At 42.0% G+C, this 25550-nt stretch overlaps 1 protein-coding gene across 3 annotated transcripts in view; it reads left to right on the forward strand.

Moving 5' to 3' along the window:
* Window positions 1-2052: 2052 nt before the first annotated feature.
* WDTC1 (WD and tetratricopeptide repeats 1) overlaps window positions 2053-25550 on the forward strand; it is a 65688-nt gene continuing 42190 nt past the window's right edge. For all 3 annotated transcript variants that reach the window (XM_030323950.1, XM_030323951.1, XM_030323952.1), the window contains exons 1-3: window positions 2053-2307; window positions 19647-19794; window positions 21497-21580. In XM_030323950.1, coding sequence (XP_030179810.1) covers window positions 19747-19794; window positions 21497-21580 — 132 coding nt within the window. In that variant the 5' untranslated portion in view covers window positions 2053-2307; window positions 19647-19746. The remainder of the gene's footprint in view (window positions 2308-19646; window positions 19795-21496; window positions 21581-25550) is intronic.

Raw genomic sequence — 25550 nt, forward strand, 5'->3', positions numbered from 1 at the left:
GCCCCTCTGTCAGTATTTCTAAGAGTCTCTGTGACATTGCCAGCTTAGAGCAATGGTTGAAAATGGAAGTTCTGGACTCAAATAATCTGGGTTTTAATCCCAACTGTACCAACTATGTGATTTGTGGGAGTATTGCTTAATTTTCTGATAAGAACTTATCTCTCATGGTAAATGTTCAATACATGTTAGCTATTATTCAATTTAATTGAGCCAGTGACCTTAGCCAGGGTTTCAGCCTGAGCCTGGAGAGCTACGGATAGATAATCTTAAAGCTCTCTTTTAGTCCTAAAGTTTATGATTTTTTATATTCAGTGGAACATCTGTGAGGGAGAAATCAGGAAGAATGACCCACATTTATAGGCATTTCACAAAGCTGAATTTGCAAGTAGGTTCTAACTCCTCCAAATGGGAAGAAATCACCCTTTGGGAGTGCACAGACTAATTTATACACTTGATGTGAGCAGAAGCAGGAAAAAACAAGCAAGTCATGGAGTGATAAACATGGGACAAACACTATAAATGCTAAATATGTATATTCCTTTCTGAGAGTGGGTACTGCCTGGTTCTCACTGGAGGGACAGGTAGTGTTCAAAAGCTCAGACTCTGGGGGCGCCTGGGTGGCGCAGTCGGTTAAGCGTCCGACTTCAGCCAGGTCACGATCTCGCGATCCGTGAGTTCGAGCCCCGCGTCGGGCTCTGGGCTGATGGCTCAGAGCCTGGAGCCTGTTTCCGATTCTGTGTCTCCCTCTCTCTCTGCCCCTCCCCCGTTCATGCTCTGTCTCTCTCTGTCCCCCAAAAAATAAATAAACATTGAAAAAAAGCTCAGACTCTGGTGTAATACAGATCTAGGTTTGAATCCCTATTTGGTTCCTTGTCAGGTATGTGACCCCGGGCAAGCAGCTTTTAACCTTTGTGTCTCAGCTTTCTTTTCTGCAAAACCCAGATAGTAAGAGTATCTAAAAATTATACTCAATACAGTGGTGACATAGTAAATGCTCAATAAAAGTGAATTATTTTTATCTGACAAATGGCACCCTACAGGTAAGTGACAAGTTTCCATTCTCAAGAGATGACAATATCTTTTTCTGACTTTAGGCGCTTCATGGGTGGGGCCCGGTCTCTGCCTTCATAAGTTAGGCACGATGCCTCCCTTGTCACCTTGGCAACTTCCTTAGAGAGGAGGGTGTCTCCTCTGTCAGACTTGGCACTCCACTAGGCTGGAACTTCCTCTTCCTTCGAGGTGGGAACAGTAGTGCCTCCACCAGTTAGTCTCAGATGGACCTTGTCTCTGTCAGCCTGAGGGTTTCCAGAGTTGTGTGTGGTTGGCTCCCCTCCAAGCCACTCTGCGTAGAACTGACTGATTACCTTTTCTCCTCTTCCTTGAGGCCCAGGAACAAGAGTGAGGAATGCGCCTCTTCAGTAGCCACCCAGGTCAGGAAGGAGTTAAGATGAAGGTCGGCTTTGGGGGGGGGGGGGGCCCTGGGGCCCCAGCCTGAAAAGTCTCCCAATTCAGGGGATCTGAGGAAGTCTCGGTAAGGCTCTTAGGAGACTGCGCCGGGCTCTGAGAAGCATTTGGGTGAGTGTGAGAGGTGCCCCAGAAGCAACGCGAGGGAGCATTTTACGTGGATGTGGGGTGGGCGGTGCGTCAGGGTAACTAATGGCAACTGGGCGGGGTGAACCCGCCCGGCAGGAGCTCTTCGACGGAGAGAAACTACGACTCCCAGGATGCGCCGGGGCTCAGCCCGGCTTTCCCGCCTGCCCACTGGCTGCCGGTCCGGCGAGCGCAAGAGCGGATTGGTCGCGGCGGTGCGGGTCTCCCCCACTAGCAGGTTAGTAGGCACCGCCGGCAGCAGACGTTGACCGGGCGCGCGAGGGGGGAGGGGCCCGTCTAGCTATTCTGGAAACCGCCGGACGCTCTCTCCGTAGCGTAGCCGCCGGCTGTGAGGCGCGGGGCGGGGGCGGAGACTGCGTGGCGCAGGCGCAGTGCTGGGCTTCTCCTGGGTCCCCAGACAGCTGGAGGAGATAAACAGAGGAGGAGGAGGGAGGGGAGTGCGTGTGTGAGAGCGCGCGAGGGAGTGTGAGTGTGTGTGAGCGCGGGTGTGAGGCGGTGCGCAGGGGCGGGCGGAGGCGCTGTCCGGCCCGGGCCAGGCGCCGGGCGGGGAGCATGGGAAGGGGCTAGAGCTGCCCGGGCCCCCAGCCCCCTCCCCGGGATCCGCGCCCCCCCTTCCCGGGAGAGGGGCCGGGCCCCCCGGACGGACATGGGCTCCTGAAGTTGCGCCGCCGCCGGTCCTGGGAAGAGGCCTGACAGGTACGGGTAGCCACCGCCCCCTGCCCTCGCCGGGCGCCGAAGCAAGAACCGGCTCCCGCAGCCCCGGCACACGGGCCGCTCGCTCTGGGCCGGCCACAGCCCTGCCGGCCCGGGGGCCTGAGCCCGCCTGCCTCGGGGCTCCGGGGTGTCCCGAGAGGGGGCAGGCCTCTCTGGGGCGAAGGGCACAGTGGGCCGGGGGCGGGGTGGGGATGGAGGGCTGGCCGGGACGTGGGTGGTGCGGGAGGCTCAGGGAGGCTCTGCCAAGGGAGAGGTGGAAGTCGTCCCATCACGGGACTTTTTTGCGGACTTTTTTGTTTGACATCTGATCTGGCGCGGGTCTCAGGAAGAAGGGGGCAGGTGGAAGTGCTGGGAGGGCTACGTTGACCTGACCTGGTCTCTTAGTTTCCTGCTCTCCTGCTCTCGCTCTGTCTCGCTCGCTCTCGCGCTCGCTCTTTCTCGCTCTCTCTCTCTTTCTGTGTGTGTGTGTGTGTGTGTGTGTGTGTGTCCGTCCGTCCCGTGTGTCCGTCCGTGGTCAGGCTTCTTGCAGCTGCAGATGCCTTCTGTGGCCCATCCTGGCACCAAGCTGAAGTCTGCCAAGGTGTTTCCACCAGGCGACTGTAACGCCCATACAGAGGGCCTTTACTTGGGAACGGGCTCTTCAGTACCCACCTCAAAGGGAAATAGGAAGTGTGGAAAAGAAGAGAGGTTGAACCAGTAGGATCCGATTCTTGTCACTGAAGGCTGCAGTGGGTCGTACCCCCCCTCCCCCTTGCCAGCCAGGTTGAATTTGCTTAGTGACCTCTGACTCTCCTCTGCAGGTGTACTACCAGGGTCTCTAGAAAAGACGTGTCAGGACTTATGACTAAAGTCTGACTGCCTAATTTGACTATTTTCCTCAAAGTCCTTTTTTTTCGGTGACTTCCTTTAACTTCCTGAGGTAGTGGTAGAGCAACTTTAAAGTTTTCCTCTTAGGTTTGTGAGTTTAGAAGCCTGATCCGGTGGCTGTAACTTCCCCATTCTTTGCAAGGATGGGGTAGATGATCAGAGTAAAGTGGCAGTTAAGTGTTCCCTTTTAACAGAGCCTGGAACTGTTTTGAGAAGAAAACTATTCGGAGGACACCTCCTGACTCAAAAACATTATGAAATCTCTACCTAGGGCACAGATATGCTCAGTGGTCTGAACAGAGCTTTTCTGTACCTTAAAGTCCCTCCGGAGTGGCCAGTCTCTTCGCTAAGTGAAGGAACTACTTAAGGCTAGTTCTGGTTTGAGTTTTGGCCTATTCTTCCTTGTAATTCTTATATTTTTAAAGAGATTGAATTGAATCTTGGCTGTTGAGTATAATAATTTGATCCTCTATCACAGACCAAAGAGTAACTGGTAAGGCTCATTTGGGCTAACTCTGAGACTAACAGTGAATCTTCATTACAGGTTGTTGGATTTCATTGGCAGATGGGAAACAACCTTTTCTGCCATAGTCTGTGATCCTGCTGCTTTAATACTGGGGTCCTGCTATCCTTCCCTCTTTTGACCGGTTGGGGGGCACTTATGTTCAAGCCACATCTCAATTTGTAGAAGCAGTGCTTTGGGTCACCTCTGAAGAATAATTGAACAACAACTCATATGTCTGCCCGAGACTCTTTACCTTGGAGTTACTGAAAGAAAGAGAATATGTGTAATGATTGTGGTGATGGTATTAACATTGGCAATTTGCCACTTTTGGGTTTTAGAGTTGTCATGCAGCTGACAAATTTTCTAGCTTAAAGGAACTCAATAGTGACTCATGGGACATCATATTAGGGTTTTTTTTTTTCACACATGTAGACTTCAGGATCTGGAAGTATACGACTGAAGATCTTAAAGCCCTCTGCTAAACATCTTTGGATTTTGAGGGGCCAATTGCTACAAAGACCCAGAACTGTGACTTTTAATTATTTTTTAATTATTTTCTTCTCTTCTTTTTAAGTTAGGGAATGTGGCCCACGTGTGCAGTCCTGGGTCTCAGAGAGGGAATCCTAGACAACATGTAATATGGTGATACTTATCTTTCTTTTGGGTCACTGAGTGATCCTTACTCCTTTCTTCTTTCATCCTTGCCTTTCTGGATTCCACTGCATCTTTGGGCTGCCACTGCAGAGGGACTCCCATAACTCCTACGTTTCAAAACTCCTGATGGTTTTCATCAGAAACCAATCCCTTGGTGGTACATTTAATTATGAATAACTTACTTTAAGAGGTATTTACCAATTAGAATACATTCAAAAATGTGACTGACATTTATTGAGGGCCTGGTATGTTGGACTGTGTGCTAGGTGGTGTTTTTACTTTATCTAATTTAGCCCTCATCACTGCTCTGGTAGGCAGAAATCATTTTCCCTATTATACATGTGAAGATACAAGTTCAGAGAGATTAAATAACTTGTCTAAGGTCACACAGCTAACAAAGGAAATGTTCAGAATTCAAACCAGGGTGTAGCACTAGGATCAAGGGATGGAAATTCGAAGAGGGTGCATATTGGCTGGATAGGAGAGAATTTGTTTTCTAAAAACAAAATGGGCCACCTTGTGGGGGAGTGAGTTACCCATCATTGTAGGTATTCAAGCAGAGGCTTCGCCACTTCTTATCCAGGATATACTAGAGGAGTTCATACTTATTTAGGTAATTTGACTGAGTAGTCTTTCAGTATTTTAAACCCTATTATTATATGGAAATGGAGTCAAACTCCTGTTTTTGTGATCTGTAAAAAAACTAACGCATATTGCATACATACTGTGTGCCAGGCACTTGTTACACACTTTTCCTACAATACTTCATTTAATCCTCAAATCCCCTATGAAGTGGGAATTATTATTATTCCCACTTTACAAATGAGGAAATGGAGGCTCCAGAAAGTTAAAAAAACATGCTAGAGGTTACGCAGTTAGTAGTAGTAGGGCTGATATTTGAACCTTTGTCTGTACCATCTTCGCTGTGTAACATAGGGTAAGTTGTGTGTCTTCTCTGAGCTATAGTTTCCTCATCTGTGAAACGAGATGACAGTACCTTCCTTACGATGGGTTTATGAGTACTAAATGATATAACATACACTTTTCACTAAATGTCACTGACTGCCCTTGAGAGCTTGGGTTTGGGGTAAAAAGGTACCACTTTATTTCTTTAGGGTGAATTCAGGCCTGAGAATTTTGGGGTTCATTCTTTGTGCTATTTGTAATAGCTGCTAACCCCTTCAAGGGCTTTGTGGCATTAGTGACTAATACCTTAAAAACTTGAGGCCTGAATGAGAGGAGGATTCAGCCAACACATTGGAGTATAGGAGGAAGTGTCAAAGGCCTTGTAGGGAAAAAAAGTCCTTACCCCACTATACAGTCAGATTCAGAGATCACTGTTTGCATTTTTTACATTTAATGTCTTATTTTAGAATGGACAAGGTCACAATTGCTAGAGCTGTGATAGAGCTGGATGCCAAGAATAATAACCCTTAATCCTCCCTGTAGCCATCTGGGGAGGTATTAACCCCATTTCCTTGGGGAGTGGGGCAGAGCAGGATCCGACCTTACCCAGGTAGCTGTCTAGGGGCTCTCCGGAGGCAGTGTTAGGATCAGGATGGTGGCAAAATTTTATCCTTGTTCGTAACCCCAAGATTCTATTTTCAGAAAGCTCTAAACTGTGCTTATCCATGAACCTTTAGGGAGCCTTTCTCAGAATGGGAATCAGGCATTTCTGGTCTTGGAACTTCACCAGTTGAGACCTGAGTGTTTGGGTGCCAGTGGCTTACCTGGTTCCTTCTTGAGTCAGACATCTGGATGTAACACAGCTGCAATTGAATTGGAAAGGAAGCATTTCCACATTGATTGGCTTACTTTTCCTTCACCTTTCTGCTAGGAGGAAAGTTAGAGGGTAAAACTTCAAAGGCTTCCCTATGAGGCATACTTTGAATCAGGCAGAGTTTGGAAAGATGCAAGTTAAGGGCAAAATCCAAGACTGCAGATGCTCATAAATACAGTGAGAGAAGATAGCATTATCCAAATATGCTCTCTTTTCTCTTTCTGTTCCCTTCCACTATCTTAAGGTAATGGTGGCCCTAGGAGAAGGCAGATAAATTAGCTATAATCACTGCAAAGCAAAGTTCTGAAAACATCAAGAAAGATTTTTCACAAAGTTTGAATGGCAGTACAGAACCCATTCATGCAGAGAAGCCATCGAGGTGAGTTTTCATCCAGAGTTTCCCACAAAGTGAAGCATTTATTTTTTTTTTAAGTTTATTTATTTTGAGAGAGAGAGAGGGAGAGCAGGGAAAGGGCAGAGAGAAAGGGAGAGAGAGAGAATCGCAAGCAGACTCTGCACTGTCCGCACAGAACCCAATGTGGGCTCAAACGCACAAACCAAGAAATCATGACCTGAGCCAAAACCAAGAGTCGGACGCTTAACCAACTGAGTCACCTAGGCGCCCAAAGTGAAGCATTTCTTAGGATGGACTTCACAGAGAAGGCTTTAGTCAACTCCGTATAGAATCATTTGAGCCAGGATCCTTGAAGATGGCAAAGAACTTTTCCAAAGACATTTTGCTGATGGGCCTGTTCCACCAACCAAACCTTTCCCAGATGCTGTCCTTGCGCCAACTTAGTCCATGACCTTGAAATATACTTTTGAAATTTGTGTCTGAGACCATCAGAGTCTAGGTGATTTTGCTTCCTTAGTTAAACCCTAAATGCTAAGTTAAATGCTTAGTTAAAACCTAAATGCTAAGAGATGGTGTCTTTTAGGTAAGACTGCTTAGACATGATCTAATTAAAGACAATAACTATTTTTCAGTGGCCAGTGACCTGGTCTTAGGGTCGAACTATTTAGTTTGACTCTCCATTTAATAACTAACTTTAGGGAAATTAACTTCTCTGTGCCTTAGATCCTTCATCTGTAAAGTGAGGATAATAATAGTACCTACCTTCATAGGTTTATGAGGAATCTGTTGGATAACACTTATGAAATGATTTGAATGTTCACTAAATATTTTTTACCAGGTGGGGCACCTGGGTGACTCAGTCGGTTGGGCATCCAGCTTCAGCTCGGGTCATGATCTTGTGATTCATGGGTTCAAGCCCCATGTCAGTCTCTGTGCTGACAGCTCAGAGCCTGAAGCCTGCTTCATATTCTGTGTCTCCCTCTCTCTCTGCCCCTCCCCTGCTCATGCTCTGTCTGTCTGTCTCTCTCTCTCAAAAATGAATAAACATTAAAAGAATTTTTTTTTTAATTTTTACCAGGCTTGATATCAGGCATTTTATGTGTGTGGCTCTTCACTCTGTGAAGATAGGCATTATCATCCTGTTTTGCAGATTAGAAAGCTGAGATTTAGAAATGTTGTCCCACAGAAGATAGTTGGCAGAACTGGGATTTGAACTTTAGGTCTGCCAGACTCCAGTACCCAACTCTTTACTTTATTATGCCATTTCCAGTGACCTTTTTGCTTTGAAAGTGCATGTTTTTCTCTTCTATAGGATTGCTCCAGTAGGTAAACCACTGCAAATAGAGTGAAAGGAAACTTGCATACATCCTTTGCATAATTCATAATGTTGGAAGGGGGCGGGGGCCAGTGTCTCTCTAGCTGGGGACATCTCTCTACAGTGGGAGGCACTGTCCAGAGGAAAAAGAATACAGATGACTTGGGTTCCATCTCCACTCTACTGCTACCTGGCAGTGTGTCCTTAGGATCACAGGATAGTGGAAGGGATTTTGTAGCTCATCTTAGAGTCTACCTCTCACTTTGCAGATGGGGAAATAGGCTGAGAGAGTGAAGCGCCTCACTCAGGGTCTTTAAGACACTTAGAGGCAGAGCCTGGCCTGGAGCACGAGACCCTAGATTCCGGTCCAGTGTTTCTTCCTCAGTAGCATTGTGCTTCAGTTCTCCCTTGTTAAACGGGGATGAAAATAGCTTTCTAGCTTCCTCACTGGATTGTTACGAAGTTCAAGTTAAACGCATGAGCAAAAGTACTCTGATAGTTACAAAGTGCTGTACATATGCAAGACAGTCACGCTGTCATTCATTCAGCAAGTACTCATTGGCACCTGCTAAGCCCACATCACTCCTTGGAGACCTAGGAGGTTCAGTAGATGAATCAGATGAAGAGCTGGCCCTCAGGATGCTTTTAGTCTTTTAAAGAAGAGAAGCCACAAAATAATTATAGTTAAAGGCAGGAGACAGACGAAGGAAACGGTGAGAGCTAAATTTTTGTAAGTTCTGATTTTGAGGCAGAGAAAAGAAGAAAAGGGTTTGAGGACTTTTCTTCTTATAGTTGAGATACAATTCTTGTATCATAAGGTCTACCCTTTTAATTCTGCACTTTTTAATATATCCACAAAGTTGTGCACCCATCACCACTATCTAATTCCAGAACATTTTCATCATGCCCCAAAGAAACCCATACCCTTTAGCTGTCACCACTACCCCAGTCACTCCCATCTTCTTCCTCAGTTCCAAGAAACCACTAATCTTTCTTTCTCTGTAGATTTTGCTGTTCTTGATGTTTCATGTAAATGGATTCATACAATATGTGGCCTTTTGTGACTGGCTTCTTTCAAATAACATTATGTTTTCAAGTTTCATCCATGTTGTTGCATGAATCAGTGGTTCATTCCTTTTTATGGCTGATTGATACTCCATTATATGGATATATCACATTTTATTTGTCCATTTATGGACATTTATCCATTGATGGACATTTGAGTTGTTTCTACCTTGGGGCTGAGAACATTCATGTACAAGTTTTTGTGTAGACATTTGTTTTTATTTCTCTTGGGTTATACCTAGGAGTGGAATTTCTAGGTCATATGGTAACTCTATGTTTAATTTTTTGAGAGGAGGCTTTTCTTAAACAATTTTTCTTATTGCAAATAATACTGTCACTCACGGTTAATAAGTATTTCCAGTGTGCCAGTTATCGCATATAATCCTCACAACAACCCTGAGGTAGGTGCTATTATTATCTTTGTGTAACAAATGAAAAGTAGCCAGTGTTTCTTGAGCACTTACCATATGCCAGGTATTGTGCTAAGTGTTTTGCAATGCATTGTCTTATTAATGTTCCCAGTGACCCTATGATGTAGATATTACTTCATATACCTACATGGCAGGTAAAAAACAAACAAACCAACAAAACCCGGGAGCTTAAAGGTAAATAATTTTACCCAAGATCACACAACCTAGTATATAGTAGAGCCAGATTTAGACTCAGGTTTCTTTCAGTCCAAAGCTGGTTCCTAATAGCTATTTCTATATTACTATAAAAACAATAAATGTTCACAATAGAATACTTGGAAAGTACAGAGAAACAGAAAGAAAAAATATATATATATTTTTTCATAAGTTCTGATTTTGAGGCAGGAAAAAAATGTATGTAACACACACACGCGCGCGCGCGCGTGTGTGTGTATTACCTGTTGTCTTACCAGGGAGAAGATCACTGGCATATTTTTAATGCCTGGCCTTCTTTTTTTTTTTAATTTTTAAAAATGTTTTTATTTATTTTTGAGAGAGACAGAGCATGAGCAGGGGAAGGGCAGAGAGAGAGGGAGACACAGAATCCAAAGCAGGTTCCAGGCTTTGAGCTGTCAGTACAGAGCCCGATGTGGGGCTCGAACTTGTGAACCATGAGGTCGTGACCTGAGCCAAAGTTGGACGCACAACTGACTGAGCCACCCAGGCACCCCAAACACATATCCTTCTTGTTATAACATTGTAGATATGTACACTTTTGGTTTGTCTTTTTTTTCCCTTCAAGGCTAAGATGGTCACGTATATGTCTTGAACGTGATTTTTTAACTATATATGATTAACAGTATTCTGTTTCATTAATCAGTCTTCCATGTTTTGAGTGACTCTTAATAGGAAAGAAAGATTTTTAAAAGGACTTGATAAGAGAGGATTCCAAATATATATGAAGTAAACAGAATAGAACAGAATAATTAACCCCCATTTATCTGTCATCCTATTTCAATAACTGTCAACATTCTGCCATTCTTATTTTATCTATACCTCCTTTGCTTTCCACTTCCATTCTATTTTTTTAAGTGTTTATTATTGACAGAGAGAGAGAGGGCATGAACAGGGAAGGGGCAGAGAGAGGGTGGGGACAGAAGATCCAAAGTGGTCTTTGTGCTGACAGCAGAGAGCCCCATGCGGGGCTAGAACTCACAAACCCTGAGATCATGATCTAAGCCAAAGTGGGACACTTAACCGACTGAGCCACCCAGGCGCCCCTCCTCCATTCTATTTTTTAAGTAAAATTTACCAACATTAAAATTCACTAATCTTGATTGTACAGTTTTGACAAATGGATATACTCATGTCACCCATACCCCCAGTACCTATATAGCCATATTCCCCTCATATATAGAACTTTTCTGTCACTTAGAAAGTTCTCAGGTCTCCTTTTCTTATTAATCTATATGCACTCAGGCAACACTTCTTTTTTTTTTTAACTATTTTTGCCTATTCTAGAACTTCATATATAGTTGACTCTTGAACAGTGTGGGGGTTAGGGGCACCCACTCTGCCCAACCCCCTCCAGGCAGTCAAAAATTGGCATATAACTTTTGACTCCTGAAAAACTTAACTACTAATAGCCTACTGTTGATCAGAAGCCTTACAGATAACAAATAATTAACCCATATTTTGTATGTTATATGTATTATATCTGCATTCTTAAAGTAAGCTAGAGAAAATAAAGTTTTATTAAGAAAATCATAAGGAAGAGAAAATATATTTACAGTACTATACTGTATTTATCGAAAAGAATCCACATATAAATGAACCCACACGGTTCAAACTTGTGTTGTTCAAGAGTCAACTGTAAATGGAATCATACAGTATGTACTTTTTTTTTTAAATGTTTACTTATTTTTGAAAGGGGGGGTACTGAGGGGCAGAGAGAGAGGAAAACACAGAATCTGAAGCACACTCCAGGCTCTGAGCTGTCAGCACAGAGCCCGACATGGGGCTCAAATCCAGGAACCGCAAGATCATGACCTGAGCCGAAGTCAAACGCTTAACCGACTGAGCTACCCAGGCCCCCCAGTATGTACTTTCTTAAGTCTGGCTTCTTTTGCTCAGAATCTGTGAGATTCATCCATATTGTTGCTGGTATCAATAGTTCCTTTTTAAAAATATAATAACTTCATTGGGATATAATTCACATACCATACAATTCACTCATTTAAAGTGTATAATTCAGTGGTTTTTAGTATTCTCACAGATATGTGCAACAATCCCCAGTCAAATTTAGAACATATTCATCACCTCAAAAAGAAACATCAAACCACAATGAAGTACTGCTTCATACCCGTGAGGATGGCTATAAATACATTTTTTTAAAAAGCAAGTATTGGTAAGGATGTGGAGAAATTGGAACCTTTTACATTGCTGGTGAAATTGTAAAATGGTGCAGCTGCTATGGAGAACAGTTTGGCAATTCCTCAAAAAGTTAAATATAGAATAACCATATGACTCAGCAATTCCACGCCAAGGTATATACGTAAAAGAATTGAAAACAGGTAGTCAAACAGATGCTTGTACATGGACATTCATAGCAGCACTATTCATAACAACCAACAGATAGATGAATGAATGGATAAATACACTGTGATATAGCAGTGCAATGGAATAGTATTCAGCCATAAAAAGGAATGAAGTACTGATGCATGCTACAACATGGATAGACCTCAAAATAGTATGCTAAGTGAAAGAGGCCAGTCGCAAAGGTCACATATTGTAGGATTTCATTTATATGAAAAATCTAGAATAGGTAAATTGATAGATGCAGAAAGTAAATTGGTGGTTGCCAGATACTAGAGGGAGGAAGGAAGAGGCACTGACTACTTAATAGGTATGGGATTTTCTTTTGGTGTGATGTAAGTGTTTTGGAACTACCTAGAGGTGATGGTTGTATAACATGGTGAGTGTACTAAATACCACTGAATTATACACTTTAAAGTCCTCTCTAGCCCCAGGAAACCATAAATCTACTTTCTATTTCTATAGATTGGCCTATTCTGGCCTTTGCATATAAATGGAATTATAGATATCCCTCGATTCTTGAAAGTTCATGTTATGCCACTTCACTTTTACGAAAGATCTACATCAGTACCTTTTACACTAACCGAAGAGAATCCAAAGGGGAATTTTGCTTTTATGAAAAGGGTGAAAATCAAATACAGTGCTCAGCATTTGTTTTGCGGTGAGCCTATTATAGTGGCAGTGTGCACCCTGAGTGGCGAGAGTGGCTCCTCCCAGCTTCCACCCTGGGAACTACACTCAGCATCCAACCGCCATAGCTTTGAACTGTGTCTGTGAGCATCTGTGCTTTATAAAATAAAGTGTGCTTTATTTATTTATTTTGCTCATCCTTTAGCAAGATGGTATCAGAAAAGCCTACGAGAAGTTATTTTTGGGGTCTGGAAATGCCAAAAAATTTTTTCCATTTAATAAACTGATGGTAATTGCTTCTTCACTTTATGCCCTTGCAGCTTAGGATAGGTTTCATAGGAACACTTTGCTTTTGGATAGCAGGAGAAACCTATATACAACATGTAGCTTTCTTTCACTTAGCATAATGTCTTCAGGGTTCATCCATGTTGTAACACGTATCAGCACTTCATTGCTTCTTATGGCCAAATAACATTGCATTGTATAGACACAATAAACACCACATTTTGTTTGTCCATTCATCAGTTGATGGGCATTTGGGTTTCTACCTTTTAGCTGTTATGAATAATCCTGCCCTAACCATTCTTGTACAGACTGTTGAATGGAGTTTCTTTGTTTTTAGCAAAGTCACCATTTTCCTCCTGATCTTGCAATTCAAAGCTAGCAGAGGTGAGAAAGATCCCATTCTCTGTGCCCCACCATCCTACAATGGAATCCCCAATGTCAGCTTTGTCTCTCTGGTAGGGAAGGAAGTAAGAGAAATGTTGTAACCATGCCACTGAGCATAGATCAGGAGCTATCAAGTCTTACTAGAATTCAGATTTGGCTAATAACATCTGTTGAGCACCTGCTGTAATCCAGGTACTATTTTGTACCTTCATATATATTTCATCATTTATTCCTCACAACAACTAATTGAAATAAATGAGTATCCCTATTTTACAAATGAGGAAATTGAAACTCAGAAAGGTTGAATAACTGTCTAAGTAGGTACTAATGGGTACAGTGAGGGGGCTGGACTGCAGGCCCAAGTGCCTAAGTATTTTAAGTCCACTTCCCTTTCTGCTACATTAACTCAAACAAGGACTGTGGCACACCTGAAATGGGTGTTTCCTCATGTTTATTTGGATGTTACTGTTCAATCTTTGGTTCCAGATGAGTAACATTTGCCAGGCGTACTTTGTTCTAAGGCTTGTTAACCTCAGGCTATTATATTACTGGTACCCTTTGCATTATGGAGTAGATTAATTCCTCCAAATTGAGCTGTTAATTGAATTTTCTTATTAGCTTCCTTTGTAATAGCAGAGATGCCCGTGGAAAAAAGTTTCCCAGTAGCCCGAGTTAAAGGTCTGTAGAAGGGATAGGGTTAAGTGGTGACATGCTAGACATTCTAGACTCTAGGAATGGAATACCTTTTGGGCAGTGTATCAATATACATGGCAGTTCATGTTTTCTTTATAACATTATGTCATATATTTTCCTCAGTGTCATAGGCATTTTATATTTTTCACATTCCCAACTCCCAGAAACTGGCTTCCTTCTTCCTCCTTATCATTGAGTATCAACTAGAGCTGGCCTGTAATGACAGAAGATGCCATGTTCAACCCTTTGTACTTTAGCTAGAGAGATTTTGTATTGAACTTTCATGTTCTGCAAAATTAGCCCTCAATATTACTAGAGCTTTAAGTGCAAACATAAGGGTATACTCCGTTCATTGTGCTATCTTTAGAATGAAGAATACACATTTAAAGTTGCTTGGGTCTGTTACAGTTCTAGTTTTTTGTTAGCGATTTCCAAGTCACCTTTCTTACTCTACTGCCCTATGTTTAGTTTGTTTCCCCCCACTGTCATTTTTGTTATTTCTTCTAAGGTGTGTGAATAAATGAGTATAAATAAGATTTAATTTATTATTCCTTGTTGCTCCTTCTGAATTTACTGTCTTGGCTGTTCATTTTGGTCATTCAGTTAAATTAGCCTTTTTCAGCCCCTCTGAGGAGCTCTAGTTACAATAGTTTTGGTACCATTGGTATTCAATTCATGACAACTATATTGTGTGCTCTTGAAGAGAAGGGTCTGTGTTTGGCTTGTTCTTTGCTGGATTTTCAAAGTCTAGTGTGCAGTGCCTAGCATACTAGGCATTGAAAATTTTATCTTATGGATTCTTGAAGTCACTTATTTCAGTCTTTTTGCATCTCGGCAGAACTGAACATACAATTTGCATACTGCACCAGAGAGAAATCTCTTTGATGTAGTCTTTTCTGGTGTTTAATCATAAATATATAACTTCCTTTCTTCAATTCCAAATGTCTCCATCATGTCATTCTATATCCGTGAGTTCTTTTTGCTCTGTAGAATTGACTATTCCAGGATACTCCTTAAAATTTGACCATAATTAAATCTCCTCATATTCAAATAACAATTCATTTATTGATCTAATTATTTATATTTGAGAAATTTTTGAAGTCTGAAACTAATTATACTTCTTGCAGATTTAGGGGTATTTCCCTCCTGATGTGAACCTTTAGAATAATCTCTACTTAGAAATGTTTTTTCAGTTACACACGCCTGCCTTAAAAAGTTTGTGGAAGATGCTGAATCCCTGTTTCCTGGGAGGGGGTGGTGAAGGTGGGCTGTGCTCCAGAATGAGCTATCGGCCAGTGTGCTGTCATTTCTTCTCAGGATGGGAACAGAAATGTTTACCACAATGCTAACTGAGCAGCAGTTATATTAAATTTGACATTTTGGTTTTTTAACCTCTACCTATTAGTCTGATACTGTTTTTTTTTTTAATATTTATTTTTGATAGAGACAGAACATGAGTGGGGGAGGGGCAGAGAAAGAGGGAGACAGAGAATCAGAAGCAGGCTCCAGGCTCCGAGCTGTCAGCACAGAGCTCAACGCAGGGCTCGAACTCACAGACCAAGAGATCATGACCTGAGCCAAAGTTGGACGCTCAACTGACTGAGCCACCCAGGCGCCCCCTAGTCTGATACTGTTTTGAATCCCACTCTCTATTTTACCATTTACCTGAATTGTAGTATGGGGTTTTTTTGTCTGCTTTCTCTGCTTTTTCCCTCTTTTATTCCTTTTAGTTTTTTCAAGCACACACCAATCTTAGCTTAAGTCCCTTGCCTTTGATTCTCTGCTTTTTAGGTGCTATGTCTTTCATCCTAGTCAGTATTCCTCCACGTCTAGCACAGTGCCTGGTATTTGTTAAAAACCCAGTTAACGTTTTAAGAAAATTAAAGAGTGAGTAGTAACAGATTAGTTGACTCTTATGGATGGTCATAGTGATATTACTCTGGGAAATTATGTACCATAGTAATTTATTCATACATACAAAATGGTTAAGAGTGTGCATACAGCTCTCCCTGCTCCACCTCCATTTATTACCTGTGTGACATTGTGAAAACTGTTTCATGTTCATGACTTTATTTCCTCTTCCGTAAGATGATGATAGTAATAGAATCTATCTACTGTACAAGCTTTTTGAACCAGTCTTCCTCTGCACCCTTAACAGTGGTTATTCTCTCTCCTCAGATGTGTCCTCTCCAGGTTCTTTGTAGCTTCTTGTCATTCGTGTTTCAGCTTGAGTGTCATCTTTTGAGAGAGCTCCTCTGTATCAGGCAGGATTTATAGGTATAAGCAACAGAAACCAACTCTGGCTGATTCTTGAAAGATTATTAGGGAAACTCACAAAATATCAGGGAAGGCCACAAAGCCAAGCTTGAAGACTGGGCTAAAACGAAGGAAGTTGGGTAGCAGCCAGGACCCACGGCCAAAATCGTTTACAGAATCAATCCATGAGGTCACTACTGCTGCTTATACAGCTTACACCACCACCACCAGCTGACTGGACCTTCATGGCCATTATAGCCACAACTTGCTGCCAGCATGGACTCTCGCTGGTCCTCTGATTCTTTGATCCCAGATCCCAATTAAAGTCTGGGGCTGATATGTCTCATTGGCATAGCCTGGGTCATAGGCACACACTCTAGCTGTAAGGGATCTTCAGAGAAGGAATCTTAGTCTGAACTATTCTCACTTCATAGTGAGAGGCACTCTGTCTTCTTCTAAACTCATTAGATGGGGGATTCTCAAAATATAGGAAGGGCTTCAAATGCTGAGCATCTAGAAACTCCACAAATGTGTACTACATTTTCTTTGACCTCAAGTCTAAAAGTAGCCCATCAATCACTTTAACATCAAGTTATTTTATTTTCATCACAGCACTTTTCACCTGGGATATTCTTATTTTATTTGTATTTTTATTTATTATCTATTCCCTCCTGCTAGAATGTTAGTACTGTGAGAGTAAGGAACTTGCCTGGTTTGTTCACTGCTGTATCCCCTGGGTCTGCAATAGTACCCGACGTAGAGGAGATCCTTCTTGCACTCATTTGTTGAACGAATAACTATATAAAGCTCTTAGCACAATTCCTAGTACATAATAAGTGTATATTTGGCAATTTACTATTTCTTAGCAGATAAAAGTACTTACATTCTTCTAAAAATAAAATTAAAGAAAAAACTTTATACCTACATTATTTCATTTGACCTTTCTAGTAGTCTTCCAAGAATAAGGCTGTTGGGGGTGAAGAATGAGCCTTTTTCTGGTGAGACGTCTGTGGCCCCTTCAGTGTTTATTCCAATTCTTCCCTGTGCCTATGAGACACAGGAATGAGAACCTACTTGGGGAGATTGAGAGTTTACCAAGGCCACATAGCTGGTCCTACTTAATACCAGGTATACTCCATGACATTGGTGTTCTTTCCATTATGATAAGTCTCACTCTATATTCTTGGTGATTGTGGGGGAAATTAATTACTGTTGTTTGGGGGGGGGCAGGGAGGCTTGACCAGTATATCACAAACTAGAGCCATAAACATAATTGCAGGCCAGTGTTTAGTTTACGCCAGTTTGTCCAAATTCACATTTTTAATTTGATGGCCAGAGGCCCCTGGAAAAGTCCTCATGAAACCATAGTTGTTTACAGTTGGCATCCCTACATGTTCTTCATGTTCACAGGTTTTGTGATCCTAAACAGTGCCAGTGGCTTCCGTATCTCTCTGGTAATGCTCACAAAGATGCAATGCTGGATGGTTTCCACATTGTGAGGGAAAGCTCTTGCCCTTTTAAGAGCTTATGATCCCCAAATCAATCATGGAGGCATAAGCCCCAAAGTACTCAGGTGAAAGAGAACATCTAATTAGATAGCAAGATTTTTATTGTCCTACTCTGTGCCTAGCACTAAAGAAAAAAATCTGCGATAACATAGTGTTTATATAGAGAGTTTCTTTTTGTGATTAAATGCCAAAGGAAAAGAAGGAGTCTGCTCACAGAACAGGTGGAGAGAGTGTGATTTCAGGAGGGAGTGCTAGGAGTCTGTAGGAGGGCAACTGATGGAAAAGCAGGGCCAGGAGATCCAGAAGTAGTCTTGGGAATCCTGCTGGCTGGGGAGAGTTGGCAGGGAGGCCTGGTGGGCCCTGAGAGCCATCATCACAGCACAAAGGGCCAAATGGGGAAGAAAGACTAGACCTCCTGCATGCCTTCAGAGGTGGAACCAGGACCAAAGGTTGGAAATAACAGGAGGTAGAACTTTCTTTTAAAAGCTTTGGAGTTTTTTTCTGCGTTTATTTTCTTTCTCAAGCATTTTTTTTCTGATTGCAATATTAATGTGCTTTTGTAGAAAAAAAAAATTGAGAACCTCAAAGAGCAGAAGGTAAAAAATCAGTCACACTACTGTTTAAAGATGGCTATTATTATTTTTTATATTTCCTTTTTTAAAAAAAATTTTTGTAACGTTTATTTATTTTTGAGAGACAGAGCACAAGCGGGGGAGGGGCAGAGAGAGAGGGAGACACAGAATCCGAAGCAGGCTCCAGCTCTGAGCTGTCAGCACGGAGCCCAACGCGGGGCTCAAACCCATGAGCCGCAAGACCATGACCTGAGCCAAAGTCAGACACTTAATGGACTGAGCCACTCAGGTGCCCCTTCTAATTCATTTTTAAACACAGCTTTGATAATAGTATTTATTGAAAAAGCATCATGTTATCTTGGAAACATTTGGTGTAATGTAAGCATTTTTCCTTCATAAGTAACATTTCTAATGCTGCTTAATATCATATGGCTATACATTGTTTAGCCATTCCTCTATCATTGAAAAATTTGGTACTTTCAGTTTTTTTGTTTTTACAAAATCTGTGATGAATATGCTTGGGTATAGACTTTTGTATTTCTTATATTTTGTAATTTCTTATGTAAGTTATCAGAAATGAGATTAGTAGGTCTTTTTTTTTTTTAATTTTTTTTTCAACGTTTTTTATTTATTTTTGGGACAGAGAGAGACAGAGCATGAACGGGGGAGGGGCAGAGAGAGAGGGAGACACAGAATCGGAAACAGGCTCCAGGCTCTGAGCCATCAGCCCAGAGCCTGACGCGGGGCTCGAACTCACGGACCGCGAGATCGTGACCTGGCTGAAGTCGGACGCTTAACCGACTGTGCCACCCAGGCGCCCCAAGATTAGTAGGTCTTTCTAACCATCAGAGTTTATAACAAAGGAATAAGTTGCTTCAGGAGATGAGACTGAAAGCCTACCTATCAGGATATTGAAGAGGGATCTCTTTATTAGATTGGATTGTGGACATGATCACCTTTACATTTCCGGTCCACTCTTTGATTCTATCAGTTTGTTAAAGGGTTGAGTGCTCTGTCTGTGGTACTGATTTGGTTTTGGAGAGAGCCAAGCTGAGCAGCAGGGATTCAAAGTATAATTAAAAGACTGGTTGCCACAGTTGCATATTGAGCAAGTGGAAGTTGACATCTTTCTTGCTTGCCTTGTTCTTACTTTTAGGATCTTCCTTCATACTCCTATCCAACCCCCCACTTTCTGGTGAAGCATGCATGATTCTTTCAATGTTTGTTCCAATACTTCCTGTAGCTCTGAGTCATTGTCTCCCCCCTCCCACCCTCTTTACCTTCCAAAAGTTCTTCAACACTATGGAGCAGAGCCAGCCCACCATGTCATAAATCACAGGCAATAGCCAGTTCACTGGGTAGGCTGGTGGGATGTTTTAGGGGTGGAACCAGGACTCTGAAGCCACCTTATTCCATCCCCCAAGGTTTGATGATTTTTTTTCCCCAGGTAATTAAATGTGTGTCTTGTGGACCTGGGCTTGGCTGGAATGCTCAAGGGTCCTGAAGATCCTTCTATAGCTTCCTGCTGTTGAATTCATTAAGAGAAGATGGCAAAAGTCAACATAACTAGAGACCTCATCCGTAGGCAGATCAAGGTAAGCAGCTCAGCCCTTTGAACCAGAGCATGAAGTCCTTTCTTCCTAACAGATTCATTTTACAGCTGAAGAAACTGAGGTCTGGAGTTGGTGACTTGCCTGAAGTCACATAGCTAATTAGTGGCAGACCTAGGACTAAAATCAAGGTCTCTTGACTCCCATCTTCTTTGCCCAAGAATATGGAATTCATGGAGACTCCTCTATCCCAGTGCTTTGTACTTGGGCTGCTGAAATTAATGGAGGTCGGTGGGGAGGGGAGCCACCAGTGTACTGTGCATGTGTGTTGTGCATGTGTGTACACAACTGTGTGTACATATGTAGGTGTGTGTGTGTGGGGGGTGGGTGTAGCAGAAGAAAATATGACATCTTCATGTTGCTCCAGCTGCTAAGTTGTGCATGTAACAGACCCTAGAAGAGTCTTAGTCCCAGTTCAGCTTAGACTCTTTTTGCTTTTCTTTAAGGGTCTTCTGCACCTGTCCTGTGCAGTTTGTACATTCTGTGAGATGAATGGATGATGGGGCTGTCAAGTTCATTTAGCAAGATAGCCCAGGATTTGTCAGGGGAACCTGCTGTAAAGGAACACAGAGATTTAATGGAAGAAATTCTACCAGGACTTGATGTGCTCCTATAGTAAGAACCCCAAGCTGGGTCAGGAGCTTAATCTTACCACTGCCCTAATTACCTATAAGACTTGAATCATTTTACCTCCCTGTGTTTTCTGTTGTTAAATGATAATAGTGTCTGCCTTTAAGGCTGATCATAGAGAATGAAATCTGAAAGAACACAGGAAGTTCTTTGAAAAGGTTAAGTGCTAAAAATGTTTTTAATTAAAAATCTTTAAAAAATTAAGTGGCATGCAGCATAAGCTATGATCATCAAAAAGGATTGAGTGTATACATGAGCTATGTGCTTAGTGCACGGAGCACATCAATCTGTGTTTTGTATATTTTTCCCTTCATCCCTGAATCCTTTAGGGGCTTTGTCCATTTGTGGGAGGTTTTGTTTGTAATTTTTTTAGACTGGGTGCCCCTCAAGGGCAAGGACCATTTCCTAGAGGCACAGAATCATAGAGTTGGAGGGACCATGCAAATTATTTTTTTCCTTTGAATACCCCCCACATTATGTGTCCTAAAGGTGATGCCCACCCTCTCTCTCTAACCTAAAGATGGAAACTCCTTTATTTGTTGTTTTCAATTTTTCTTTCTTTTCATTCTTTCCTTCCTTCCTCTTTCTTTCTTTCTTTCTTTCTTTCTTTCTTTCTTTCTTTCTTTCTTTCTTTCTGCCTTTTGTAACCCAACAAGCACAATTTAATGCTTATGTTTTTAATGTTTATTTATTTATTTTGAGAGAGAGAGAGAGAGAGAGAGAGAGAGAGAGAGAGAGAATATCCCAGGCAGGCTCCACATTGTCAGCACAGAGCCTGACGCAGGGCTCGATCTCATGGACTGTGAGATCATGACCTGACCCAAAATCAAGAGTCAGACACTCGACGATCTGAGCCACCCAGGCACCCTATGCTTAATTTTATACTCTTTTATTATTCTCTAATCCCTGCCGAAGTATAGTGCAGGCTCCTGCAGCCCAATTTCTTACTACCTTTTGTAGCTCCTGCAGTGCCCAGGACAGTGCTGGATATATAATAGGCACGTAGTAAATCATATTGAATTGAATCAATGAAACTGAGTTTGTTTCTGTCCCGCAGGAGCGGGGTGCTCTGAGCTTTGAGCGTCGCTACCATGTCACTGACCCCTTTATCAGACGACTGGGCCTGGAAGCAGAGCTACAGGTAAGAAATCAAGTTTGCACCTTAGATGCAGATGGCTGGCTCTTAATTCTCTGCCTGTAGAGAACCCTTCTGGCATTATTCAAGGCAAAAACAAGTTTTTCTCTGCAGGTCATACCTAATGGTTTCCTGTCCTTTCTAGCAGTTTTATTAAGCAGGTAAACATAGGCAGGTAAATCAAGGTTAGTGATTGACATGGTCACACAGAAATTGTTTTTGGTCATATTATTTGCTTTGTGTTTGGAAAAATATTGTTGAGGTGCATACCACTGTTTTTACTATTGACTTGGACAGTAATTATTCTTACCTTTGCAAAGGAAGTTAAAGTTTACAAAGTGTTTTTACATAGTGTTTTCTCATTTTAGTTTCAAAGAAATGCTGTGGGGAGGTATATAGGGAATGGGTATTTTCTTAAAAAGGGTTTAGTAATAAGGCCAAGCATCTTGTCCAGTGTTGTCCTGTCCAGTCCATGGAGAGCCAGGCCTTTAATCCAGAAGTTCAACTCTTTCGTTGTGTCCAACAGAGACACTCCATAGTGTTAATTCCAGGCCCTTTCCTTCCTCCAGATCATGTTTTCAATCCAACATTTAGCTGTCCTGTCCAACTTAGCATTACCTGCAGGTTGAGTAAGAATTCTCTTTGGTTCCTTCAAGTTAGTATATATAAGTGATCCTGTTGATCTTAGAAAAAGACTAGAAAGAAATTTATTGAATGTTCACAGTGTTATCTTAGGGTAGTGAGATTACAGATGGTTGTTACTGCTTTTTTAAATTATAAACTTTTATCCATTTTAAAATATAACTACATTGTGGGGCGGCTGGGTGGTTCAGTCAGTTAGGTATGCAACTTTGGCTCAGGTCATGATCTCACAGTTCATGAGTTTGAGCCCTGCGTCAGGCTCTGTGCTGACAGCTCAGAGCCTGGAGCCTGCTTCAGATCCTGTGTGTCCCTCTCTCTCTGCCCCCTCCCCCATGGGTGCGCATGCGCTTTCTCTCTCTCTCTCTCTCTCTCTCTCTCTCTCAAAATTAAATAAACATTAAAAATTTTTAAAAAATAAAATATAACTACATTAATGGTAATATGGAAAAGATAAGTAAAAATTACTTCTTAGTCCCATCTCCCTAAAACAATTATTAGCATTTTGTGTACTTCCTTTTATCTCCTGCATATTTTCACATAATTGTAATCGTACTTTACATTGAATTTTGTATCTTAACTTAAGATACATATTAACATATGATTAACATATAATAAGTCTTTTCTCCATGTTACCAAGTAGTCTTCACAATTTTTACTTAAATTTTTCTTTTTTTTTTTTAAATGTGTATTTATTTTTGATGGGGGGACGATGTCGGCAGCAGAGAGAGAGGGAGAGAGGATCCAAAGCAGGCTCCACACTGTCAGTGCAGAGCCCAAGGCAGGGCTCAAACTCAAATCGTAAGATCATGACCTGAGCCAAAGTCAGACACTTAACTGACTGAGCCACCCAGGTGCCCCCCAATTTTTCTGATTATAGAAGTAATAAATATTACCATAGTTGAAAATATGGAATAGACAGAAAACTATAGAAAAGAAAACAAAATTACCTTAAATTCTATCATCTAGAATAAACATTGTTAACCTTTGGTATACTGCCTTTGTGTATTATGAAGCAGAATACTAGTTAAGAGATGGGTATTAGAGCTGCATAAATTTAGTTTTAAAACCTATCTCTTGGGGCGCCTGGGTGGCTCAGTCAGTTAAGCGGCCGACTTCGGCTCAGGTCATGATCTCACGGTCCGTGAGTTCGAGCCCCGCGTTGGGCTCTGTGCTGACAGCTCAGAGCCTGGAGCCTGTTTCAGATTCTGTGTCTCCCTCTCTCTGACCCTCCCCCGTTCAGGCTCTGTCTCTCTCTGTCTCAAAAATAAATAAACATTAAAAAAAAAAAACAAAAACCTATCTCTTCCCCAGCTATATAGCCTTGTGCATGTTACCCCTAGTTTCCCAATCTGTAAACTAGAACAATAACTGAGCATAGCTGTAATGATTATATGAGTTTTGTGTGAAGGACTAACACAGTGCCTGGATTATAGCAAACTAGTTCAATGAGTAACAATTATGATTCTTAAGTCTTCCAGTTTTTTTCCATGCTTATATAAATTTTCCCCCCACAAAATTGGGCTCATACCATTTACACAGTTGGGTAAACTGTTTTATACTTTTTATATCTTGATTGCTTTCCCATATTTCTAAAAATTCTTTGAAGACATAATTTCTACTAATTTGTTTATCTTTATTCTGTAGTTTCTTTCTATATTTCCTTTGGAATATAACTCAAAGTACTTCCCTCTAGTGCAGTTGGGGGCAGGGCATGGATGATTTTACCTCCAAAGGCATTTTTAGCAACATCTGAAAACAATTTTGGTTGTCCAAACTCGAAGGGTACTACTGGCGTATAGTGGAAAGGGGATAGGGATGCTGCTAAACCTCCTACAGTGCACAGGACAGCAGAGAGTGCGCAGCAGAGAAATATGCAGCCCCAGTGCCAACAGTGCCGTGGTTGAGAAGCCCTGCTCTGGTGGATGCTGAGTAGACAGTGATCACTGACTGGCTCAGCCGTTTCTTTTAGCTGTGCCTCCCCATCCAACCCATATTCTGTTCCATCTCTTCGTAGTTAAATAACTTTGTTCAGAATAGACTTGGAAACTTCTATGAACACAAAAAAGGATCCCATCTATTGTTTCCCAAAAGTTGGAACTCAAATACAAAATTACATTAAGGTGAATTATTTCAATTTGCACTTCCCTAACCTATGTAGCAGTGCATAGTATGAAAGAATGTCCAGATGTACAGATTTTTTTGAGAGAGAGAGAGAGAGAGAGAGCGTGCAAGCATGAGCAGGGGAGGGGTAGAGAGAGAATCCCAAGCAGGCTCTATGCCCAGCGCGGAGGTATGGAGCCTGACATGGGGCTCAATTCCACAACCGTGAGATAGTGACTTGAGCCGAAATCAAGAGTTAGACACTTAACCAGCTGAGCCACCCAGGTGCCCAGGAATGCACAGATTTAGATGTAAAAAACAAACAAAACAAAAAAGAAACAAAAACCCTAGTTTAAATCCCAGCTTTGCCACTTGTGAGACTTAGAGAAGTGAGAGCAGATGGAAAGAAGAGGACTGGGAGAAAAATAGGTTTGGGAAAGATTCAGGGGTTGGACATTTTAAATTTGGAAGCCTGTTGGATAGCTTTGTGGAGATGTCAAGTAGGAAGTGATGGTACTAATTGGGAGAGAGAGCTGTGGACTGTAGGGAGAAATCCAGAGACTCAAATGTCTATGGGCCTCTAGAGAATAGGGCCCAAGACCTGGCTGTGGAGACACTCCAGCTTTCAGGAGTTGATTACCAGCTACCCAAGAAAGTTACCCAAGAAGGGGTGGTCAGTGAAGTAGAAAGGAAATAAAACCAGGAGAGTGGAAAGCCCACATAATGAGAATATTACAAGAAAGGAATGGTCGCTTCTGCTCAATGCTTTTGAAAGGTTCAGTAAGATGAGGATAGAACAATGACTGTGGTCTTTACTGAAGCAGTTTTATTGGAATGGTGGGAGTAGATGCTAGACTGGAGGGGTTGTGAGAGTGAATTCAGGAGGTAAAAAAGTGGCAACCACAGTGTAGAGAACTCTCTTTTGTCTCTCTTGTTTTTAAAATTATTTTATTATACTTTTTAATTTACATCCAAATTAGCATATAGTGCAACAATGATTTCAGGAGTAGATTCCTTAATGCCCCTTCCCCATTTAGCCCATCCCCCTCCCACACCCTCCTCCAGGAACCCTCTGTTTGTTCTCCATATATAAGAGTCTCTTATGGTTTGCCCCTCTCCCTGTTTTTATATTATTTTTGTTTCCCTTCCCTTATGTTCATCTGTTTTGTCTCTTAAAAATGTTTTTTTAATGTTTATTTATTTCTGAGAGAGAGAGAGAGAGAGAGAGAGAGAG

This window comes from Lynx canadensis, chromosome C1 (genome assembly GCF_007474595.2).
Source record: "Lynx canadensis isolate LIC74 chromosome C1, mLynCan4.pri.v2, whole genome shotgun sequence".
Classification (NCBI taxonomy): Eukaryota; Metazoa; Chordata; class Mammalia; order Carnivora; family Felidae; genus Lynx; species Lynx canadensis.